Source organism: Danio rerio, chromosome 4, assembly GCF_049306965.1.
Source record: "Danio rerio strain Tuebingen ecotype United States chromosome 4, GRCz12tu, whole genome shotgun sequence".
Classification (NCBI taxonomy): Eukaryota; Metazoa; Chordata; class Actinopteri; order Cypriniformes; family Danionidae; genus Danio; species Danio rerio.
The window spans coordinates 43,180,525-43,198,975 of record NC_133179.1 but is presented as its reverse complement, the minus strand read 5'-3'; the positions used below and the strand labels follow the sequence as shown (position 1 = coordinate 43,198,975).

The following is an 18,451-nucleotide window of genomic DNA, read 5'->3' as shown; positions in this document are numbered from 1 at the left end:
TAATCCATTGTGCTCTGCACACATGGTTCGAATCCCATCCTCGTCGCTCATATGTTCTGGTATTAGAGAGATCATGATGTTTATGTATAAGTTCTCTCACTCTTTTAGCGTTTTAAAGGATGTTGTTGCAAAATTTTATGTCAACTTTATCAAAAATAGCTGCAAATACAAACATATGCCATAGTCCAGCCCCCATCATGAAAGTGAGTACAAACATGACGAGGTGGAAGGGTCTATCGAATCCCATCCTTGTCATTCGAATGCTCCGGCGTTTGAAAGAGGCCGGTGCTTCCGTGGAAGGTGTTTTACTCGCACGCTCTTATCGTTTTGAAGGATGTTGTTGCAAAATTTAACGTCATCTTTACCGAAAACAGCAGCCAATATATACAGAAATGGCGTAGTCCAGCCCCCAACAGGAAAGTGAGTACATACATGACGGGGTGGCCGAGTCCATCGAATCCCATTTTTGTCGTTCCTACGGCAAAACTGAAAGTCATCTGACCGAAAATAGTTGCAGAAAAAATACATTTACAATTATGTGCCACAGTCCAGCCTCCACCAGAGAAGAAGGAAAGTACATGACGAGGTGGCCGAGTGGTTAAGGCGATGGACTGCTAATGCATTGTGCTCTGCATGCGTGTGTTCGAATCCCATCCTCGTCGCTCATATGTTCTGTCATTCGAGAGATCATGGTGTTTCTGTAGAAGTACTTTCACTATAACTCTATTAGCGGTTTAAAGGATGTTGTTGCAAAATTTAACGTCATCTTTACCGAAAATATCAGCAAATACATACAGAAATGTCAGATTCCAGCCCCCATCATGAAAGTGAGTACATACATGACGAGGCGGAAGAATCCATCGAATCTCATTTTTGTCGTTCATTTGATCTGTCGTTCATATGGCAAAACTGAAAGTCATCTTACCGAAAATAGTTGCAGAAACATACATTCACAATTATGTGCCACAGTCCGGCCTCCACCAGAGAAGAAGGAAAGTACGTGACGAGGTGGCCGATTGGTTAAGGCGATGGACTGCTAATCCATTGTGCTCTGCACGCGTGGGTTCGAATCCCATCCTCGTCGCTCATATGTTCTGTCATTCGAGAGATCATGGTGTTTCTGTAGAAGTACTTTCACTCTAACTCTTTTAGCGTTTTGAAGGATGTTGTTGCAAAATTTAACGTCATCTTCACCGAAAATAGCACCAAATACATACAGAAATGTCAGATTGCAGCCCCCATCATGAATGTGAGTACAAACATGACGAGGTGGAAGGGTCCATCGAATCCCATCCTTGTCGTTCAAATGCTCTGGCGTTTGAAAGAGGCCGGTGCTTCCGTGGAAGGTGTTTTACTTGCACGCTCTTATCGTTTTAAAGGATGTTGTTGCAAAATTTAACGTCATCTTTACCGAAAATAGTAGCAAATACATACAGAAATGTCATAGTCCAGCCCCCATCATGAAAGTGAGTACATACATGACGAGGTGGAAGAGTCCATCGAATCCCATCCTTGTCGTTCAAATGCTCTGGCGTTTGAAAGAGGCCGGTGCTTCCGTGGAAGGTGTTTTACTCGCACGCTCTTATCGTTTTGAAGGATGTTGTTGCAAAATTTAACGTCATCTTTACCGAAAACAGCAGCCAATATATACAGAAATGGCGTAGTCCAGCCCCCAACAGGAAAGTGAGTACATACATGACGGGGTGGCCGAGTCCATCGAATCCCATTTTTGTCGTTCCTACGGCAAAACTGAAAGTCATCTGACCGAAAATAGTTGCAGAAACATACATTTACAATTATGTGCCACAGTCCAGCCTCCACCAGAGAAGAAGGAAAGTACATGACGAGGTGGCCGAGTGGTTAAGGCGATGGACTGCTAATCCATTGTGCTCTGCCCGCGTGGGTTCGAATCCCATCCTCGTCGCTCATGTGTTCTGTCATTCGAGAGATCATGGTGTTTCTGTAGAAGTACTTTAACTCTCACTCTTTTAGCGTTTTGAAGGATGTTGTTGCAAAATTTAACGTCATCTTTACCGAAAATAGTAGCAAATACATACAGAAATGTCATAGTCCAGCCCCCATCATGAAAGTGAGTACATACATGACGAGGTGGAAGAGTCCATCGAATCCCATTCTTGTTGTTCAAATGCTCTAGCGTTTGAAAGAGGCCGGTGCTTCCATGGAAGGAGTTTTACTCGCACGCTCTTATCGTTTTGAAGGATGTTGTTGCAAAATTTAACGTCATCTTTACCGAAAATAGCAGCAAATACATACAGAAATGCTGTAGTCCAGCCCCCAACAGGAAAGTGAGTACATACATGACGGAGTGGCCGAGTCCATCGAATCCCATTTTTGTTGTTCATTTGCTCTGTCGTTCATACGACAAAACTGAAAGTCATCTTACCGAAAATAGTTGCAGAAACATACATTTACAAATATGTGCCACAGTCCGGCCTTCACCAGAGAAGAAGGAAAGTACGTGACGAGGTGGCCGAGTGGTTAAGGCGATGGACTGCTAATCCACTGTGCTCTGCACGTGTGGTTTCAAATCCCATCCTCGTCGCTCATATGTTCTGGCATTCGAGAGATTATAGTGTTTCTGTAGAATTTCTTTTACTCTCACTCTTTTAGCGTTTTGAAGGATGTTGTTGCAAAATTTTATGTCAACTTTATCGAAAATAGCAGCAAATACAAACATATGCCATAGTCCAGCCCCCATCATGAAAGTGAGTACAAACATGACGAGGTGGAAGAGTCCATCGAATCCCATCCTTGTCGTTCAAATGCTCTGGCGTTTGAAAGAGGCCGGTGCTTCCGTGGAAGGTGTTTTACTCGCACACACTCTTATCGTTTTGAAGGATGTTGTTGCAAAATTTAACGTCATCTTTACCGAAAACAGCAGCCAATATATACAGAAATGGCGTAGTCCAGCCCCCAACAGGAAAGTGAGTACATACATGACGGGGTGGCCGAGTCCATCGAATCCCATTTTTGTCGTTCCTACGGCAAAACTGAAAGTCATCTGACCGAAAATAGTTGCAGAAACATACATTTACAATTATGTGCCACAGTCCAGCCTCCACCAGAGAAGAAGGAAAGTACATGACGAGGTGGCCGAGTGGTTAAGGCGATGGACTGCTAATCCATTGTGCTCTGCACGCGTGGGTTCGAATCCCATCCTCGTTGCTCATGTGTTCTGTCATTCGAGAGATCATGGTGTTTCTGTAGAAGTACTTTAACTCTCACTCTTTTAGCGTTTTGAAGGATGTTGTTGCAAAATTTAACATCATCTTTACCGAAAATAGCAGCAAATACATACAGAAATGCTGTAGTCCAGCCCCCAACAGGAAAGTGAGTACATACATGACGGGGTGGCCGAGTCCATCGAATCCCATTTTTGTTGTTCATTTGATCTGTCGTTCATATGGCAAAACTGAAAGTCATCTTACCGAAAATAGTTGCAGAAACATACATTTACAATTATGTGCCACAGTGCGGCCTCCACTAGAGAAGAAGGAAAGTACGTGACGAGGTGGCCGAGTGGTTAAGGCGATGCACTGCTAATCCATTGTGCTCTGCACGTGTGGGTTTGAATCCCATCCTCATCGCTGATATGTTCTGTCATTCGAGAGATCATGGTGTTTCTGTAGAAGTACTCTCACTCTTTTAGCGTTTTGAAGGATGTTGTTGCAAAATTTAACGTCAACTTTATCGAAAATAGCTGAAAATACAAACATATGCCATAGTCCAGCCCCCTTCATGAAAGTGAGTACAAACATGACGAGGTGGAAGGGTCCATCGAATCCCATCCTTGTCGTTCAAATGCTCTGGCGTTTGAAAGAGGCCGGTGCTTCCGTGGAAGGTGTTTTACTCGCACGCTCTTATCGTTTTAAAGGATGTTGTTGCAAAATTTAACGTCATCTTTACCGAAAACAGCAGCAAATACATACAGAAATGTCAGATTCCAGCCCCCATCATGAAAGTGAGTAATACATGACGAGGTGGAAGAATCCATCGAATCCCATTCTTGTCGTTCATATGGCAAAACTGAAAGTCATCTTACCGAAAATAGTTGCAGAAACATACATATACAAATATGTGCCACAGTCCGGCCTCCACCAGAGAAGAAGGAAAGGCCGGATGAGGTGGCCGAGTGGTTAACGTGATGGACTGCTAATCCATTGTGCTCTGCACACATGGTTCGAATCCCATCCTCGTCGCTCATATGTTCTGGTATTAGAGAGATCATGATGTTTATGTATAAGTTCTCTCACTCTTTTAGCGTTTTAAAGGATGTTGTTGCAAAATTTTATGTCAACTTTATCAAAAATAGCTGCAAATACAAACATATGCCATAGTCCAGCCCCCATCATGAAAGTGAGTACAAACATGACGAGGTGGAAGGGTCTATCGAATCCCATCCTTGTCATTCGAATGCTCCGGCGTTTGAAAGAGGCCGGTGCTTCCGTGGAAGGTGTTTTACTCGCACGCTCTTATCGTTTTGAAGGATGTTGTTGCAAAATTTAACGTCATCTTTACCGAAAACAGCAGCCAATATATACAGAAATGGCGTAGTCCAGCCCCCAACAGGAAAGTGAGTACATACATGACGGGGTGGCCGAGTCCATCGAATCCCATTTTTGTCGTTCCTACGGCAAAACTGAAAGTCATCTGACCGAAAATAGTTGCAGAAAAAATACATTTACAATTATGTGCCACAGTCCAGCCTCCACCAGAGAAGAAGGAAAGTACATGACGAGGTGGCCGAGTGGTTAAGGCGATGGACTGCTAATGCATTGTGCTCTGCATGCGTGTGTTCGAATCCCATCCTCGTCGCTCATATGTTCTGTCATTCGAGAGATCATGGTGTTTCTGTAGAAGTACTTTCACTATAACTCTATTAGCGGTTTAAAGGATGTTGTTGCAAAATTTAACGTCATCTTTACCGAAAATATCAGCAAATACATACAGAAATGTCAGATTCCAGCCCCCATCATGAAAGTGAGTACATACATGACGAGGCGGAAGAATCCATCGAATCTCATTTTTGTCGTTCATTTGATCTGTCGTTCATATGGCAAAACTGAAAGTCATCTTACCGAAAATAGTTGCAGAAACATACATTCACAATTATGTGCCACAGTCCGGCCTCCACCAGAGAAGAAGGAAAGTACGTGACGAGGTGGCCGATTGGTTAAGGCGATGGACTGCTAATCCATTGTGCTCTGCACGCGTGGGTTCGAATCCCATCCTCGTCGCTCATATGTTCTGTCATTCGAGAGATCATGGTGTTTCTGTAGAAGTACTTTCACTCTAACTCTTTTAGCGTTTTGAAGGATGTTGTTGCAAAATTTAACGTCATCTTCACCGAAAATAGCACCAAATACATACAGAAATGTCAGATTGCAGCCCCCATCATGAATGTGAGTACAAACATGACGAGGTGGAAGGGTCCATCGAATCCCATCCTTGTCGTTCAAATGCTCTGGCGTTTGAAAGAGGCCGGTGCTTCCGTGGAAGGTGTTTTACTTGCACGCTCTTATCGTTTTAAAGGATGTTGTTGCAAAATTTAACGTCATCTTTACCGAAAATAGTAGCAAATACATACAGAAATGTCATAGTCCAGCCCCCATCATGAAAGTGAGTACATACATGACGAGGTGGAAGAGTCCATCGAATCCCATCCTTGTCGTTCAAATGCTCTGGCGTTTGAAAGAGGCCGGTGCTTCCGTGGAAGGTGTTTTACTCGCACGCTCTTATCGTTTTGAAGGATGTTGTTGCAAAATTTAACGTCATCTTTACCGAAAACAGCAGCCAATATATACAGAAATGGCGTAGTCCAGCCCCCAACAGGAAAGTGAGTACATACATGACGGGGTGGCCGAGTCCATCGAATCCCATTTTTGTCGTTCCTACGGCAAAACTGAAAGTCATCTGACCGAAAATAGTTGCAGAAACATACATTTACAATTATGTGCCACAGTCCAGCCTCCACCAGAGAAGAAGGAAAGTACATGACGAGGTGGCCGAGTGGTTAAGGCGATGGACTGCTAATCCATTGTGCTCTGCCCGCGTGGGTTCGAATCCCATCCTCGTCGCTCATGTGTTCTGTCATTCGAGAGATCATGGTGTTTCTGTAGAAGTACTTTAACTCTCACTCTTTTAGCGTTTTGAAGGATGTTGTTGCAAAATTTAACGTCATCTTTACCGAAAATAGTAGCAAATACATACAGAAATGTCATAGTCCAGCCCCCATCATGAAAGTGAGTACATACATGACGAGGTGGAAGAGTCCATCGAATCCCATTCTTGTTGTTCAAATGCTCTAGCGTTTGAAAGAGGCCGGTGCTTCCATGGAAGGAGTTTTACTCGCACGCTCTTATCGTTTTGAAGGATGTTGTTGCAAAATTTAACGTCATCTTTACCGAAAATAGCAGCAAATACATACAGAAATGCTGTAGTCCAGCCCCCAACAGGAAAGTGAGTACATACATGACGGAGTGGCCGAGTCCATCGAATCCCATTTTTGTTGTTCATTTGCTCTGTCGTTCATACGACAAAACTGAAAGTCATCTTACCGAAAATAGTTGCAGAAACATACATTTACAAATATGTGCCACAGTCCGGCCTTCACCAGAGAAGAAGGAAAGTACGTGACGAGGTGGCCGAGTGGTTAAGGCGATGGACTGCTAATCTATTTTGCTCTGCACGCGTGGGTTCAAATCCCATCCTCGTCGCTCAAATGTTCTGGCATTCGAGAGATTATAGTGTTTCTGTATAATTTCTTTTACTCTCACTCTTTTAGCGTTTTGAAGGATGTTGTTGCAAAATTTTATGTCAACTTTATCGAAAATAGCAGCAAATACAAACATATGCCATAGTCCAGCCCCCATCATAAAAGTGAGTACAAACATGACGAGGTGGAAGAGTCCATCGAATCCCATCCTTGTCGTTCAAATGCTCTGGCGTTTGAAAGAGGCCGGTGCTTCCGTGGAAGGTGTTTTACTCGCACGCTCTTATCGTTTTGAAGGATGTTGTTGCAAAATTTAACGTTATCTTTACCGAAAATAGCAGCAAATACATACAGAAATGTCATAGTCCAGCCCCCAACATGAAAGTGAGTACAAACATGACGAGGTGGAAGAGTCCATCAAATCCCATCCTTGTCGTTCAAGTGCTCTGGCATTTGAAAGAGCCTGGTGCTTCCGTGGAAGGTGTTTTACTTGCATGCTCTTGTCGTTTTGAAGGATGTTGTTGCAAAATTTAAAGTCATCTTTACCGAAAATAGCAGCAAATGCATACAGAAATCCTATAGTCCAGCCCATATCAGGAAAGTGAGTACATACATGACGAGGTGGAAGGGTCCATCGAATCCCATCCTTGTTGTTGAAATGCTCTGGCATTTGAAAGAGCCAGGTGCTTTCGAGGAAGGTGTTTTACTCGCACGCTCTTGTTGTTTTGAAGGATGTTGTTGCAAAATTTAAAGTCAACTTTACCGAAAATAGCAGCAAATACATACAGAAATCCTATAGTCCAGCCCATATCCGGAAAGGTAGTACATACAAAACGAGGTGGCCAAGTCCATCGAATCCCATTCTTGTCATTCTTATGCTCTGTTGTTCATATGGCAAAACTGAAAGTTATCTTACCGACAATAGTTGCAGAAACATATGTAACCCTAGTAAAATAGTTAAATAATTATTTATAATATTATTTAGAGCAGTATAATCATATTATTATTATATCTACAAGTCTTTATAAATATGATAAACGAAATAAAATTCATGTATACAAATGTAGTTTGAGGTAAAGTAACAACCAACCGTAAGAGCGGGTTGTTAGTTCCGCCCCTTCCAGCTTGCCACAGAGAGAGAGAGAGCAGAGACGAGACCGGTTGGAAGATTAATAGAGGAGCAAACTTGAACAAAAAGATTAAAATACAGTATGTTATGATTCCCAAACAGTTTAAAAGTGATTGTACTTGTACTAAATCAAGTTGTACCTGCAAAATAGTTGTTATTTAGTGTGTTTAAGAGTGTGTTGAAGTCAGACTGCATGTTGCATTGCGTTTACTGTGCGCTCACGCCATTTTGCAATCGCGTGTGTGTGAGAAGACCATAGAGTGATATAGACATCGCGAATTTGACAGGTATGCCATTATATTAGCTCATTTTATGGTATACATGTGTGTGTATGTGTTTTATTTGTTCCACGTGTTGTATATTTTGTATGTTTTTGAAATTATTTTGAACATATTAAACTTATTTATATATTCTGGTCTGTGATCAGGCCAGGTTTTTTTCTGAGGACATTTTCCCAGTTTCACTGGATTCCTTGTATTGATGGCGAGCCTCCTACGTCGACCTGGAAAATTGTGAAGTACACATATTTCAATTAATTCTCATTTCACCTGATAAAGTAAGAATTTGCTAAAAAGTTAATTCCTTTATTGGACTGCGATTTTTAAATACAGCTCTAAGGACTGATTTTCTTGGAGGGAAAAATCAGAACTTTATCTGAATTGAACTGATTTCACCAAATTCAGAGTGAACAACGACACTGATTTGTGTTATTTTATGGTTTCTTTTGTTTTCACTTGAATTAATTTATTGTGATTTGTGTTTGATTTAAAATAATTGTAAAGTGGGTGCACCCTGGGGTTGTGTATAAATAGTTATGTTACTGATGTAAGTATTGTTTACTAAGACAAATACGAAAAGGAAAAAATTCATACAATCTAAAGTAAAATTATTTTTGTATTTAAAACATTTAACAACTGTTTGCCTTTGGTTATTGCTCAGTTTCACCCCCACCTCCTTTACTTACCTTGTAATCTTCTGGTTTTATTGTCTGGTCCAATAATAAATTAATATAGTACACTTGTTACACTTGGATGGGAGACCGCCTGGGAATACCAGGTGCTGTAAGCTTTTCGAAGTCCTTCATTTGGCAGCTGATAGACTTCCCCGTGTCACAGCTTCGCTGCCATTATTTTTTTCTCGCCTTCAAGGGCATTGTTTCTGTCGATGCTGTGTCGATGCCAGCTGAGCTGCGCTCGTTCCCTGGTGCTGCGCCTGTTTTAAATAGCCAACTCTTGACGGCCTCTTTCGCTTACGGCCATACCACCCTGGAAATGCCCGATCTCATCTGAACTCGGAAGTAAAGCAGAGTCGGGCCTGGTTAGTACTTGGATGGGAGACCGCCTGGGAATACCAGGTGCTGTAAGCTTTTCGAAGTCCTTCATTTGGCAGCTGATAGACTTCCCCGTGTCACAGCTTCGCTGCCATTATTTTTTCTCGCCTTCAAGGGCATCGTTTCTGTCGGTGGTGTGTCGATGCCAGCTGAGCTGCGCTCGGTCCCTGGTGCTGCGCCTGTTTTAAATAGCCAACTCTTGACGGCCTCTTTCGCTTACGGCCATACCACCCTGAGGGCGCTAGTGAGTAGTGTGTGTCAGGAAGTGTGTGACTGCAGTAGGTGAGGAAGGCTCACCACACGTTTTTCGTTTGTTTGTTTTGCTTTTGATTTAACTTTTTTCAGCAGTTTTTCTTTTTCTTTCTTTTTGTTTTTTTCTCTTAATCCTCCCGGCAGCCTGTGCTGTTTGGGAGGATTTCTTTTTTTCTTTTTTGCTAAAAATGGACGGACAATCTGGAACAGACATGGCAATGGCGGACGGTGTACGAGACAATGAAGACAATGGACTGGCTAAAGGACAACGAGATGGAAAAGGAATAAGTAAGGATTTTTCAAAAAGAAGATATTTAAAAGAAGCAACTGTGACAGTGAGTGTGGGAAATGTAAGAGATGTAAGAGCAACTGAAGTGATTAAAGCTGTGGAGAAGAGGATTGGATGTGGAAAAATTTTAGCGGTGAGACCAAAACAAACAGCATCTTATGAAATTACGCTGGAACAGGAAGAGGACACTGAGGATTTGTTGGATGGATTGGACATTAATGGAATAACTTGTGAAGTTAAAAGACTGCAAAATAGAGAATATGTTGTCTCTTTCATGCACCTGCCTGTTTACATTGCTGATGATAAAATAATAGAGAAATTGGAAGGCTGGGGTGTTGAACCCATATCAAAATCTAGAAGGCGCTGCTATCCGGGCACAACCATTGAAGACGGGACAAGGTATGTTAAAGCATGCTTCCCAAAAGAAGTTGTTTCCCTCCCTTACAGCACAAAAATAGAAACAGAAGATGGCCCACAATATTTCAGGGTGATGCACAGCCACCAGGTGAAGACTTGTCGGCTGTGCATGAGCCCAGAACATGTAATGAAAGACTGCCCTGAATTTAAGTGCTACAAGTGTGAGGAGAGGGGGCATTTCATGAAGCACTGTAATGCAGTGGTGTGCCCGGATTGCAGAGCCGTTTTAAATAAGTGTGAATGTTGGATAGAGGAGGAAGAGGAAGAGCAGCATGTGAACGGGCAGGTGCATGAAAGAGACAGCAAAGAGAATGAAGAAGACACAACAGTACGGCCAAAGGAGAAAGACATCACAAGTAAACATACTGAAAACCAACAACAACAAATCGAGGAAGAACAAGTGCAAACAAAGGAGAGGAAGGAGGAGCAGACACAGATGGAGGAAACAGAGACTATTCAATGTGAGATGGACCAGGTGAAGGACGGAAACAAGAAGGTTGATAAACAGACAAATGCAGAAAAAGACGACAAAACTACCTCAAACATGGAGGAAACAACAAGTTTTAAATTTGTGGATCTAGATAATGAAGAGGATGAAGAACGAATGGAGGTGGGAGGAAAAAAGAGTGAAGAAGAAGAAGAAACAAACTTGACCAAACCAGAGACAAGAAGGAGAAGAAGAAGAACACTAAAGGTAACATCAAATTTACAAGCTAACAGAAGGAAACAACTTTTTAAAGAGACAGTTGACAAAAACAGATTTGAACTTTTAAGAGACTTTGGAAATGAACTGAAATGAAGGGTTTTAAAAATATTTTTATTATTTTAATGCTTTTAAGATTTGTCACTTGTAATGCCAGAGGACTTTCAGATGTTAGAAAATTTGATAAAGTTATTGAAATGTGTAGGAATGAGGATGTTATTTTATTACAAGAAACAAATTGGAAAGATGAGAGAATGAATGAAATAAGAAAAATGTGGAATGGAGAAATTTTATACCATAATGGTGATGGTAGACTAGGAAGAGGGGTTGCAGTTTTAATTAAAGAAAAAAGTGGGGTGACATGCAAGAAAATATACAATGACAATGAAGGGAAATGTTTAGTATTTGAAATGAAGTCTGAAGAAAAAACAATAATTATGATCAATGTTCATGCACCAACAGAAGAGAAGCAAAAGGTAGAGTATTTTAACAGTTTAAATAATTTGATAAAACAACATAAAGAAGTTATTATGATGGGGGATTTTAACACTGTGTTCAGCAAATTGGAAATGGCAGAAGGAATGGTTTTTAAAACAGATAAAGGAAGAGGGGAATTGAAATTATTAATGGAAGAAAACAATATGATTGATGTTTGGAGAGAAAGAAATGAAAAAAAGAAAGAGTACTCAAGAAGACAGTTAGTGGGGAATTTTATGTGTAAAACAAGAATTGATTTTATTTTATGCACAAGGAATATTGAGAATTTTATTGGAAATATTAAATATAAGGAGACTAGTTTAAGTGACCACAAACCAATTTTTATGCAATTAGACTGGAGTAAAGTGAAAAGAGGGCCAGGAGTGTGGATTTTAAATACAGATGTTTTAAAAAATGAAAACTATATTTTAAATATTCAAAGATTAATAGAAGAAGAAAAGAAAAATGAAATATACACAGAGGATAAAAGATTATGGTGGGAAAATGTTAAATATTTAATTAAAAAGTATACGATAAAATATTGCAAATTAATACAGAACATTAGGAGAAAGAAGGAGAGAGATGCAAAAGAGCAATTAGAGATTGAATTGAATAAGAATGAGAAAGATATACAAAAAATTAAAGAGCTTGAAGGAATAATAAAAGAGATAGATGAAAAAAAATATGAAGGGGCAAGATTAAGGAGTAAAGCCAAACATACTGTGGAAGGAGAAAAGTGTACAAAGTTTTTCTTTAACTTGGAAAAAAGTCGAAGTAAAGCCAAAACATTTAATGAATTAAAAAGAGATGATGGGATAGTTGTAGATACAAATGATGGAATATTGGACGAAATTAAAAATTACTATGACAAGTTATTTAGTGCAGAAGGTGTGATAGAGGAGGACAAAGCGGACTTATTAAAACAAATAAAAACAACAGTAGGAGAGATAGAAAAAAAGGAATGTGATGAACAAATAAACGAGGAAGAAATAAAAAGAGCAATTAACAAGTTAAATAAAAATAAAAGTCCAGGAATAGATGGGTTGGGGAATGAGTTTTATATAGTTTTTAAAGATATTTTAACTGGAATTTTAAAAGAGGTAAATGAGGAGATTTTTAAGGAAGGAGAATTAAATGTTAGAATGGGAATGGGATTAATGGAATTGATATATAAAAGGAAAGGATGAAAAAATGATTTAAAAAATTACAGACCAATAACAATGCTAAATACAGATTTAAAATTTTTATCTAAAGTTTTAGCCAACAGACTTAAAGAAATAATGCCAAGTATAATAAAAACAAACCAGGTATACGGAGTATAGGGAAGAGACATAGCGGACACAACAATTAGCATTAAAGACACAATAAGATACATGAACGAAAAGAAAAAAAGAGGCTTTTTAATTAGCTTGGATTTTGAAAAGGCATTCGATACGAGTTGAGCACAGTTTTTTATTTGATATTTTACAGAGTTTTGGATTTGGTAAGAATTTTAAAAAATGGATTAGTATTTTATACAAAGGGGCAACAACAAGGATTAAATGTAATGGTTTTTTAACAAAAAATGTAAACATCACACGATCGATCAGACAAGGGTGTCCGCTATCAGCTCTTTTATATTCATTAGTGGCAGAACCCTTGGGATTAATGATAAAACAAGATGAGGAGGTAAAGGGAATAGGACTTGATGGACAAGAAACAAAAATATTCCAATACGCAGATGATACCACTCTTTTAATGAAAGATATCGAAAGTGTAAAGAAAGCGATGCAAATAGTGCAGAAATACTGTCGAGGATCAGGAGCAAAAATAAATGAAAGTAAAACGGAATACATGAGATTAGGAGAGGTAGGGAATTTAGCAGAGCTGTTCACTTTTAAAGAAACTAAAGAAATCAAGATTTTAGGAGTTTTAATGGGGAAGGATGAAAAGAAAGCAGATGATACAATGTGGGAGGAAGTGCTTGGTGGGATTGGGAAAAGACTAATATACTGGAAAAACAGGACATTAACATTAAAAGGGAAGGTTTTAGTGTTAAATGTTTTAATGGTGTCAAAGTTGTGGTATATTTTATATGTGTCTGCAATGCCGATGTGGGCAGAAAAAAGGCTGAAAAAATGTTTTTTAGATTTTTTATGGGAGGGGAAACCAGCAAAAATAGCACATGCTACTTTAATAGGGGAAGTGGATAAGGGAGGACTGGGGTTGATGGATGTAGAACAAAGAAAAAATAGTTTGAGGATCAAAATAATAAAAAAGTACTTTGACAAAGAAACTGAAGCAACGTGGAAAGGAACTGTGGGAAATTTTTTAAATAAATGTGGTAATTTTAATTTGGGGGACAGTAATTTATGGATGAAAACCAAAACCTGGATGGCGGAGAGGGTGCCGGATTTTTATAAAGAATTGTTAAGAGCTTGGGGCAAATTTTTAAACAATGTGCATTTTAAACCTCTAGGGAGAGAGAACATTTTAAATCAGCCTTTTTTCTTAAACAACTGCATTTTAAATCAAGGGAGGGAGATTTGTTTAAAGAAATGGTGGGTGGCAGGAATAGTTAAAGTAAGGGATATTTTATATGAGTTTAAAGAAGGTTTTTTACCAGTACAATGCATTATTGATGCCATGGAAGAAGCAAAGGAAGAATATAGCAGACAAGAAATAAAAAATAAGTACCAAATAATTAAAACTGCAATCCCTCAAGAATGGATTCAAACAATTGAAAATAAAGAAGATGACGTTGATGGAATGGAAGTGTATGTGAGAATAGGGGAGAAATTGAATGATTTTAAGGAATGTACTCTGAAAAGTTTTTATTGTGTTTTTAGGGATGCAGTTTTTAAGAAACCTGTGGCAAATGAATACTGGATGCAAAAATACAAGATAACAAATGAGAACAACATATGGGAAAACATGAGAGGTATTTTTATACAAAAAAAACTGGCAAACTTAGAATATTTTATTAGACACAGAGTGATTTTTACTGATGCCATTTTAAATAAAATTGGGATGGAACAGGATGCAACATGTAAAATGTGTAACGAAGATGATGAGGGGCTTTTACATTTATTTTTACATTGCAAACAGTTGGATGATTTTAATGAAAGATGTAAAGAAATGATCTCAATATTAAAAGGGGAGGAAGAAACGGAATGGAATAAGGTTTTAATGTTGGGATTGGAAAATGAATGTGCATGTAAAAACAAAAAGCTTATTAACTTGCTGATAATGTTGATGAAAAACGCAATATGGGAAAGAAGAATTGTAATGAGGAAGGAAAAAGTGCGACTAAATGTATGGAACATTTTAAAAGAAAATTCGTAAAGTATGTACAATATTTGTTTTATTATTTTTATCATGAAGAAAAAGTTGATGTTTTTTACAATGTTTTTACAGTTGAAGTATGTCAGATTTTAAAGGACTGTGAATTGGACATTTCTCTTTTAAAGGACTGAAAGGACCCTGGAAATAAGACCATCGACCACCAATGAACTGCTTTTTGTGACGAGGGTATAGAGTAGGGTTTAAATCTCTTTAAATAAAAATAACTGACTACGCCACCCCGGGAGTTACCCAGGGAAACAACTATTAGAAAAGGACACAGGTTTGTTTCTCCCAGAAAGGCACAGAGACGTGAGTTAATGAAAAAGTACAAAAATATTTATTTGGAATAAAACTGTCAAATGGTACGGTTCTTAAAAACACATCAACAACTCCCACTTCATTATTAAACACAAGAAACAATAAATAAACAAAACCAAACCAGGATTGGAGGTTCCCACTGACTGGGTACGAGTGGACAGACTTTACCCCAGCACACGCACACACCACAGTGCACTCAAAAATCACGCACTCAGTGTCCACAGCACACGATAGAGAAACACCACTACCAGTGGAAAGTGACCCGTCATCCACCGGGGGAAACCTCAGTTCCTGAAATAAATAAAAATATAAATAAATAACCAACAAAACACAAATAAGTGGGTCAATCAGGTTAACACCTACTTTACATGATCTAATTGAAAGATAGCTACAGCTGTATTTACACCATCTGACCTACACTAGACCCAACATTAACTGTTACTAGAAATAAGACTAAACACACAAAAGAATACTCTTAATAACGAAAAACAAATCAATACTTTGCATAAATAAAGACACAACAAAAAACAGAAGACTGCTAATGTTGACAAATCAATTATCCAACACAAATAAACAAATGAAAGAATGAAGGGGAGCACAAAGCAGCACGCTAAGAATTATTGCAGGCAGTCCCCGCTAGCAGCTGCATTGGTGGTGTCCAAGCGGCAGCCAATACGCCGGCATTAGCATTAGCAGCAGTTGCAGACGGTCTCCGGTAACCACGGCAATAGCGATTAACACGGGAGCTAGTTGGCAAATGATACCAGAGGAAGATCCGACGTAAAAGAGAAAAGGGTAGAAAGAAAGGGGAAAGGGAGGATCCTAAGGAGGAAAAGCGCAAACAAGCCCATTAACATGGTCCTTTAAATGATCACACCCAATCATACGTGCTTCACTTACCAATGGGCGCACACTCAGACACGTTCTAATCACTCGTTGGTCGATACAATACAGCGAGGTGCCGGAATTAATAGCTGTACAGCATGAAACAGTAACACTGTTTTGGGGTTAGAAAACAACAACATGGACACAACAGAGAAAGAGAATAGACTGGAAACAAATGAACCAAGGAACGGGGAACAAGGAAATCCTACAAACATATTTGAAAGGACTCGAAATGAAGATGACGGAGAAAACAGCAATGAGACATGGGCAACAGTTGTTTCAAAGAAAAAAGAAGGAAAAGGAGGTGGCCAAGAAAAGGAAGGGGATCTACAATCAAATGCAAGTATTGAAAGTGAAAAGAATATTGAAGGACAAAGGAATGCTTTAAGTCAAAAACAACAGATGCTGAACAAACTAAAGAAGCAAGCAAGGTATCAAAGAGAGTACAAGAAGGAAGCCACACTAACAATGATGGTAAGAGACATTGAAAACTCAATTATAAACAACATAATTAAAGTAGTGGAAGACAAAGTCGGGATTGGCAAACTACTTGGACCGAGAAGAAAAAACAATAATGAATTTGAGCTGACAATGGCAAGTGATAAAAAATGCGAGATATTGATAAACAGACTGATGATTAATGGAGAAGAATGTGAAGTGAAAAAGCTGTGTGCAACAGAAAAAATGGTATCTTTTCTGAACTTGCCAAGTTATATACAAGATGATGAGATACAACAGAAACTAAGTAATTGGGGAGTAACTGATATGTAAAAAATTATTGTGATATTTTTTTTGCCATATCGCCCAGCTCTACTATACAGTAGTGAGAGCAACATCAACTGCATTACAAGTTCAAAACAAAAACAACACCTGGTACCGTTTAAACCATTGTACCAGAGTTCCTAAGCTAAGAAACAGTAAAAAAAATTGCGATCTAGCACAGGAAGTATGTAAGCGGTGCTTCCCAAACCAAAATGATGCGTACTGGCGTCATTTGCGTCTATGACGTTTCCAGGAGATGAACAGCTGAGTTCAATTTGTAATGAGTCCAAGCCTTTAAAAGCGATTGTAGTTTCTGGGTCAGGAGGGGTTTTTCTTGGTTTTTGATTGCAGGTGCTGCTGAGCCGCTGGCCAAGGCTATCGTGCCGGGACGTGGGCATGATGTTGTGCGCGAGCGAATGACTGGGAGGGATAATTGGTAGTGCTGGGGTTTCCCCGGACTAAAGTTTCGGCGGCCGCTGTTGACTTCCAATCGCTGTATCCCACGTCCGGTAGCGGGTAAGCGGGCCAGCAGCACAATACTGTTGCGGGGTGTGTGTATTGCATTTTGTTCGCCGGGAGTTTGAGTGAGTTTGATTGCTCCCGGCGCTTGTAGTCTGTCTGTTTGTGCGTGTGTGTGTGTGTGCGTGCGTGCGTGCGTGCGTGTGACGGGGATGAGCGCAGGCTAGCATCACGCTCCATACAGGAAATGTTAAATGACGACGGCTTGATATTTAGCTGGAGTGGTATTGATGGTAGCTTATGATTTGATTGCTGTGTGGAGTCTATTTATGGGTGTTATTTATACATTTATATTTATGAGATTTACTGTGTGGTGTATTACAACTCTGGGTTGATGTGAAATGATGATGTGTTGCACAAATACGGTTGATACCCCTTGTTAAATGCCTTGTGGTGGTCATTTTTAATTGCCTTACCTAATAATTTTTATACAGTCCGCTAACAATCTTTACATCATGAACTTTGTCCTTTTGATTCCCTACCTGCTGCTCCCCTTGTGTGGAATTTTAATCTTTAAGATTATTGTATAAAATAAAGGTGAAATTAGTATTTAAATGAATTGAGTGTTTGACGTTTACTTGATTATTGTGGCCCAAAATAAATACTGTATTTTGTCCAGCAAAGAACTTGTGTTGTGTGTGAATACTTTATGCCCTTTTTGGGAGGGTTACAACTTGGCGTAGTTTTGGCAGTCTGGACTTTGGGCAACAATCAGGAAAATGTCAACCACACAACAGTTAGACCAGTCACCTTCTACATCTGGTGAGCAGCAGCAGGGGGCTGATAGCTCACCTAATATAGCCCAGAATCAAGCCATGCTTATGTTTCCTTTGATGATGGGGACACCATGGTGTCAAAAATTTAGTGGGGAGAAAACGGCACAGGAGAATAATTTTCAGGATTGGCATAATATGCAAAAATCAATGTTTGATATGTACCCTTTTTCAGAGGCTCAAAAAGTTTCAGCTTTAATAAGTAATTTAGATGGGGAAGCGAAGAGGGAAGTGTTAGCTTTGCCGATAACAGAGCGTGTAACATCAGGACAGATATTGACATTTTTGAAAAATAATTATGGGGATACAGTCCCTCTTGCAACCCTTCGTTCCCAATTTTTTACTCGTAAACAAAGGACCGATGAGAGTGTGAGACAGTTTGCATTAGTACTTCAGGAATTAAGTAATAGGTTGGAGAGTAGGGGAGATCACACTACTGGAGGCTATGTGTTACGGGATCAGTTTATTTTGGGACTTTTTGATGCCGGACTGCGGAGGGAACTTCAGGGTATGGTAAGAGCATCGTCAGATATTGCTTTT

The 18,451-nt window shown here is 39.5% G+C and overlaps 2 protein-coding genes and 11 non-coding genes across 13 annotated transcripts in view; 12 read left to right on the top strand and 1 right to left on the bottom strand.

The window, feature by feature from the left end:
• Nucleotides 1-18,451, bottom strand: part of LOC137490932 (uncharacterized) — a 137,504-nt gene that overhangs the window by 108,230 nt on the left and 10,823 nt on the right. The gene's annotated exons all lie outside the window — the stretch shown is intronic.
• On the top strand, nucleotides 581-662 carry trnas-gcu (transfer RNA serine (anticodon GCU)). Its single transcript has one exon. It is a non-coding gene; the product is annotated as a tRNA-Ser (tRNA).
• trnas-gcu (transfer RNA serine (anticodon GCU)) lies at nucleotides 1,003-1,084 on the top strand. Its single transcript has one exon. It is a non-coding gene; the product is annotated as a tRNA-Ser (tRNA).
• Nucleotides 1,843-1,924, top strand: trnas-gcu (transfer RNA serine (anticodon GCU)). The gene has a single exon. It is a non-coding gene; the product is annotated as a tRNA-Ser (tRNA).
• Nucleotides 2,482-2,563, top strand: trnas-gcu (transfer RNA serine (anticodon GCU)). Its single transcript has one exon. It is a non-coding gene; the product is annotated as a tRNA-Ser (tRNA).
• Nucleotides 3,105-3,186, top strand: trnas-gcu (transfer RNA serine (anticodon GCU)). Its single transcript has one exon. It is a non-coding gene; the product is annotated as a tRNA-Ser (tRNA).
• On the top strand, nucleotides 3,527-3,608 carry trnas-gcu (transfer RNA serine (anticodon GCU)). Its single transcript has one exon. It is a non-coding gene; the product is annotated as a tRNA-Ser (tRNA).
• Nucleotides 4,755-4,836, top strand: trnas-gcu (transfer RNA serine (anticodon GCU)). Its single transcript has one exon. It is a non-coding gene; the product is annotated as a tRNA-Ser (tRNA).
• trnas-gcu (transfer RNA serine (anticodon GCU)) lies at nucleotides 5,177-5,258 on the top strand. The gene has a single exon. It is a non-coding gene; the product is annotated as a tRNA-Ser (tRNA).
• Nucleotides 6,017-6,098, top strand: trnas-gcu (transfer RNA serine (anticodon GCU)). Its single transcript has one exon. It is a non-coding gene; the product is annotated as a tRNA-Ser (tRNA).
• On the top strand, nucleotides 6,656-6,737 carry trnas-gcu (transfer RNA serine (anticodon GCU)). Its single transcript has one exon. It is a non-coding gene; the product is annotated as a tRNA-Ser (tRNA).
• LOC137493723 (5S ribosomal RNA) lies at nucleotides 9,110-9,228 on the top strand. Its single transcript, XR_011013698.1, has one exon. It is a non-coding gene; the product is annotated as a 5S ribosomal RNA (ribosomal RNA).
• Nucleotides 9,446-14,828, top strand: LOC141381667 (uncharacterized). The gene is made up of 2 exons (XM_073947711.1): nucleotides 9,446-10,844; nucleotides 14,159-14,828. The coding sequence occupies exons 1-2, from the start codon at nucleotides 9,633-9,635 to the stop codon at nucleotides 14,171-14,173; spliced, it is 1,227 nt and encodes a 408-aa protein (XP_073803812.1). The 5' UTR covers nucleotides 9,446-9,632; the 3' UTR covers nucleotides 14,174-14,828.